The sequence below is a fragment of the Equus caballus genome, chromosome 22 (assembly GCF_041296265.1).
Source record: "Equus caballus isolate H_3958 breed thoroughbred chromosome 22, TB-T2T, whole genome shotgun sequence".
Taxonomy (NCBI): Eukaryota; Metazoa; Chordata; class Mammalia; order Perissodactyla; family Equidae; genus Equus; species Equus caballus.
In genome coordinates, this window is record NC_091705.1 from 31,570,348 (window position 1) to 31,575,995 (window position 5,648).

At 60.0% G+C, this 5,648-nt stretch overlaps 1 protein-coding gene across 1 annotated transcript; it reads right to left on the minus strand.

The window, feature by feature from the left end:
* Positions 1-977: 977 nt before the first annotated feature.
* MAFB (MAF bZIP transcription factor B) lies at positions 978-4,700 on the minus strand. The gene has a single exon (XM_023626564.2). It carries the CDS (start codon positions 3,880-3,882, stop codon positions 2,911-2,913), a length of 972 nt encoding a protein of 323 aa, XP_023482332.1. The 5' UTR covers positions 3,883-4,700; the 3' UTR covers positions 978-2,910.
* Between the last annotated feature and the right edge of the window lie 948 nt (positions 4,701-5,648).

A 5,648-nucleotide genomic window follows, 5' to 3' on the forward strand; every position in this document is an offset into this window, starting at 1 on the left:
TGAGTTACAGACGGGATTCTGAGGGGGCTGAGAGGGGTTGGGGGTGACCTAGGTGGGTGACCTTACCTCTTCTAAGAGTCTGGAAAAGGAACGGTTCTGGGACCACCTCCCAGTCAGGATGCCTAGGCTACAGTGGGAGCTGCTGCGCCAGAAGAATGCCCCCAACCCCCTCCGACTTCTGGTTTGAGGTGTCCCTAAAATCCTGAACTGGCCACACAGTGCCCTTCTGTAGGGCTGAGGGCTCCAACCCTCAGTGGCCGGTGTGCCTTGGGCACATTATCCCCAGAAAAGAGGTCCACACGGAAGGGCTTCCTGTCTGAGGACTCTTACACCCCAAGACCTGGTGCTGGGTTCCACCTGCCTCCACAAGCCCTGCAAAGAGGCAGGGGGGCTCCACTGGAGCAAGCATTCTAACTCTGGGCGGCTCCGCTTGCTCTCAGAGAGATGCACTAGGCAGGAGAAAGCTGAGAGCCTTGCAGCCCAGACAGGAGGGCCAGAGTGACAGGGCGGCTGAGCCAGAGTGCCAGAAAGACCCTGATTCCCCATTAGGGGGGCAGCTCCTGTCTTCCTAAGATCTGATCGGCCAATCTCTACCTCACAGCTGCAGGCTAGCAGGCCAGTCCTCATGCCCAAGCCTGAAATCCCCACAAAAGTGGCATGTGCCCGCACTTGGTTTCACACACCGGCTCCTGAGCGGGGTCTGTACCTAGGGCGAGAAGCAGAAAACACATTTGAGGCTCACGTACACACACATGCACACGCACACACACAAGGCAGAGATTTGCCCGGACTTGGTCTGTTTCTCCACTGGCCAGTGGCGTGAGTGTGTTCCAAATCTCTGCGACTCTTGAAGAGGCAAGAGAAGGAAGTCAAAGTCGGGCGAACGCAGAGTCCTCTAAATAAACACCATTTCCATGGTTTTAATAAGCAAAATAGGAAACCATTTTAATAACCAAAAAAACAGAAACCAGTCTGAATAAAACTACAATAGACTAGGTTTTAATATTTTCATATCATAAGCAGGGTTTAAAATTGATCCCTTATATTACATGAAATAAAAACAATTTCTGTTGCGGCAAATTTGATTTCAACACAGTTGAATCCGTAAAAACCGAAGCTCGTTTCTGATGCAGGACGAATATCCACAATATTTAAAACTGCAAGCACCATGCGGTTCATACAATCTTGTTATTACCGTTAATTTATCAACTAATACAAACTCAAAAATGCATCCGGCCAGCAGCGCCAGCGATTTCAAATGGGAACTTAAAAATATGCTTTCATTTTGGTATTTTTGTCAGTGCAACTCAAAACCTTTTACTGACCTGCAGGAAAAAAAAAATAACAATAAAGAAAAACACCAGATCTTCCCTATAACTACTATACAACTGAAAGGAGGGGGAGACACCAGCAATAACTCCCCTGCTATGTCAAAAGCAGGGAAAGAAACGCACATAACGTATTGGTCTAAAGAACGCACTTGAAAGTTGCAAAATTACTTGCTAATGTTTGGGTTTCCAGTACTTTCTGAGTGTGGCGGTTGGTTCAACACAAGTTCAGGTCACCATTGGGCAGTGTCCTGTCGGAGCTGGCAGCGCAGCTCACCCTGGAAGCACTGCGGCCCCAGCCATTTGTGCCGGCCTGGTGTGTGGTGAAGGGACTCTGGGGCGATTCTGGTTGCCATAAAAAAGCAAACAAGATCTGTTTTTTCCTTTCTTGTCAGGGGCATCAATTAGCCACAAGACAAAGTAGGAGCAAGGACCCCAACACTCCCTGGCCTCCGGGGTTGCAGAACCTCCGCGGCTGCCCTGCCCTGCTACTCAGAGCTGGGGACCCCAGTCCTCTTTCTCTCAACACCAACAAAATTGAAAACTAAAGCAGGAGGGAAAAAAGAGGACCCATCGGGGCAGGGGAGGGGGAGAAAGCACGCAACTTCCCAAGGTGCCCCAAGACAAACTTGTTTTCTGATGCAAAATGCCCAGAACTTTTTTTTTACTTACAAAAAGAAAATACCATAATAATAAACCCAAACAAAGACACTCAGCTTGCTGTCACGTTCTCTCAGCTGTTTGGCGGGGCGGGTATTTACAAGCCGACAGCCGGGACTGATAGCCGGCAAGCAGCCTCCGAAGTTTCCGAACTGCGATCCTTTCTCACTCAAAAAAACAAGGGGTTTATGATCCATGATCAACAACATGCTAAAGTTAAACAAGAAAATGGTACAAAATAGAAATTATTACCATACATGTCCAGCATGCAGGATTAATATTTTTAATGCAGATTTTCGTATTTTTTCTATATAATCGAGCAGGCAATAAAACTGATGAGATTCGCGCGGAGAACGTCCTGAGGCCCGCGTCTCCAGGCTGAGAGCCAGTGTTCTCCGTACCCTGGATAGACAGATCCGTCTGTCTCTCCTTCCTTCCTTCGCTCAGCCTCGCCTCGCGCCTGACGGGACGCCAGGGTCCCTCTCCTCTCCTCTCCTCGCTGCTCTCTTCCTGGGCTGGATTGCGCTCCTGGCCGCGAGGCGGGGGCCCTGGCTTAACGCGCAAAGTTCAGGAAGCCAGGAGTCTCCAGACGGCCTTGGCGACTCCTCGGGAATATGCCTTGCCGCCCTCCAGCCTGGAGAAAAGTTGCTCCGGGATTTCCCACCCCCTCGTCTCTCTCTGGCTCTGCTCGAGTCTAGGAGGCGGCGCTGGCGCGCGCCGTTCTCGCCTTGGCCAAGGTCCCCTGCCTGCCCACGCGCCCTCCTGTCGCCCGCGTCCCGCGCGCCCTTCCTCCCTTTCCCTCAAGTCAAACAGGTCAAGGCTGGGGCCGTGGCAGGGGCAGGGTCCGGGGGAGTCTGGAGCTGGGGACACGGGACGGGGAGTCCGGGCCGGGGCAAGGGCGGGGGCCGGGACCGGCCACGACTCACAGAAAGAACTCGGGAGAGGAGGGGCTGTCGCTGGTGGAGCCCGCCTCCCTGAAGCCGGAGTTGGCGAGTTTCTCGCACTTGACCTTGTAGGCGTCTCTTTCGCGGGCCAGCCGGGACACCTCCTGCTTAAGCTGCTCCACCTGCTGAATGAGCTGTGTCTTCTCATTCTCCAGGTGGTGTTTCTGCTGGACGCGTTTATACCTGCACGACTGGGCGTAGCCCCGGTTCTTCAGGGTCCGCCGCTTCTGCTTCAGGCGGATCACCTCGTCCTTGGTGAAGCCCCGCAGGTGGCGGTTCAGCTCGCGCACGGACATGGACACGAGCTGGTCGTCAGAGAAGCGGTCCTCCACGCTGCCGCTACCGCCAGCCGCTGTCGCTGCAGCCGCCGCGTGCGGCCCAGGCCCGGGGTGGCTGGTGGGCAGCTGCTGCGCAGGGCTGGCCGCGCTGGACGGCGGCGGCGAAGCTTGGTGATGGTGGTGATGGTGCGGGTGTGCGTGCGGGCCCAGCTCGTCGTGGGCCACGCCGGCGCCTGGGTACGCGTGGTGCGGGTGTGGGTGGTGGTGATGGTGGTGGTGGTGCGCGCCACGGAAGCCGTCGAAGCTCTGCAACGGCTGCGGCACCGGGTGCGAACCGATGAGCGCCTCCACCGCGTCCTCAGGCGTCAAGTTGAGCGCCTCGGGGTTCATCTGCTGGTAGTTGCTCGCCATCCAGTACAGGTCCTCGAGGTGGGTCTTCTGTTCGGTTGGGCTGAAGCTGGGCGACGAGGGCACGGAGCTACATGGTGTGCTGAGCGGTGTGGACGACACCGAGCCGGCTGGCTGCAGGCGTGTGCAGGGCCGACTTGGGCGCTCCGCGCGCCCCAGCGGCTCCTTCTTTACGTCGAACTTGAGCAGGTCGAAGTCGTTGACGTACTCCATGGCCAGCGGGCTGGTGGGCAGCTCGGGCCCCATGCTCAGCTCCGCGGCCATCGCTGACGCGAGGCGCAGCCGCCGCCGCTGCCCGGGAAACTTTGCGGCCGGCCGGGGCGCGCCGAGCCGAGAGCGGGGGCGAAGAGCCGCGAGCCCGGGAGGCGGGGAGCCGAGGGCGCAGCGGGCCGGGGCCGCCGGCCAAGCCTTTGTCTGGGGACGCGGCTGCGCGCCGGAGAGTCCCGAGGCTGCCTGCGCCGCCCCAGAGCTCGGGGCTGTGGCCGCGCCTGGGCCGGGCCGAGCCGGGAGGGGTGGAGAAGCAAGCGGGGCGTGCGGCTGGGCGGAGGGGAGGCGCCGGGCGAGCGCCCGCCGCTTGCTCTCTAGCTCTCTTGCTCTGGGGCTCTCTCGATCGCAGCCGCTCGCAGCCTGGCGGTGCAGCTGTGCTGGATCCGGCGCCGCCGCTGCCTTTTATCGCCTTCCTGATGTCACCCGGGCTCGGGGGCCAGAGCGGCCCAGCGCTCTGGCCAATGGCTGCACGGCACCCTCGGCCCGGCGGCGCTGGGCGGGGCGCGCCTGACAGCTCCTCCGCCCCCCGCGTCAGCTGACTGGCGGCCCGAGCCGCCCGGGAGCCGCCGAGGCTTGGCAGAGGGCTGGAGCGGAGTGGGACGGCCGGCCCGGGCCCAGCCCCCCATGTCCTCCAGGTCCCGGTCCCCGCCCGCTCGCCTTCGGAGCGCGCACCCACTCTAGGCCGAGCCGTGGCTTCCACCCATTCGCGGTGGAAGCCCTCTTTACCCTTTGCTCCCCGCCTCCATCCCGTGTCACCCCCAGGGAGGCTCAGAATGAGACCCGGGACGACACCTCTTGGGCCTTTGTTCCCAAGCGTCCCCCGCCCAGTGGGGGACGCTCCGTGTGCGGCGCGGCTGCGGGCCGTGTGTGTGTCGTGCATGCCTGTGTTTTTGCAGGTCTGCGCATATTGTGTTTTGGGGGGTGGGGTTGGGGCTCCAAGAGTTGTGTTCGAATCCTCCTTGGGCCAAACCGGGGCCGTTCTCCTTCTGGGGGTTGCGGTGGCCCAGCCCGGAACTAAGAATCTACTGGTCCCGCCGCTCCCGGCGCTCACCCCACACCCACAAACGCGCAAGATGAAGGGAGCGGGAAAGGATGGGCCATAAGACTATAAATCCCTTTCCCCAGCCAGACGCAAGGAACCCTGAGCTCCCTGAAGCTTGGGGCAGAGGCCAGCCCAGGACAGTGCTGCGGGCAGCTCTCGGCTGCTGGGGAACGGGCCCTGTTTTTGTTTGAACGATTTGTAACGATTAAGCAGATCCCGGCGTCAGCTGGCCGCTGAGAGGCTCAAACAGGCATAAAGTGCGACCCCAAGTGGCCACTGTGAGCAAAGGCGCGCCGAACCTCCCGGGCCCTTGCGGGAAGGCTTGGACCGCCTCGCGGACCCAGCCAGGTCTTCCTAAGTGGCCCAACCCAAGCCATCCCAGAACGTAGGCTGTGTGTGCACCGGAGCCCAGAACAGGTTGCCCTAAAGCCACGCACGGGTCCTCGAGTCCTGTCCTCAGACTCAGCAGTGAGTTCCGCGCTGATCGCCCCCCACGAAACTCTTCGCCACGGCTCTTGGGGGACGGGGGGCAGAGTGCCAGTCGGCTGCTCCCGGCGCGGGAAGATCTGGGGCCGAGTTAGTCCGGTGGCCGAAAGCGGGAACGCCACTGTGAGGGGGCCCAGGACTGTCCGATGAGAAATCTTCCCAGAGCGCAGACGGGGAGCCCGGAGCGCACCGCGCCAGGCATCCAGACAGGGCTCCGGCGCTGCGCGCCCTTCCT

Coding starts and splice junctions, on each gene's coding strand:
- MAFB (XM_023626564.2), bottom strand. CDS start 3,882: ATGGCCGCGGAGCTGAGCATGGGGCCCGAGCTGCCCACCAGCCCGCTG.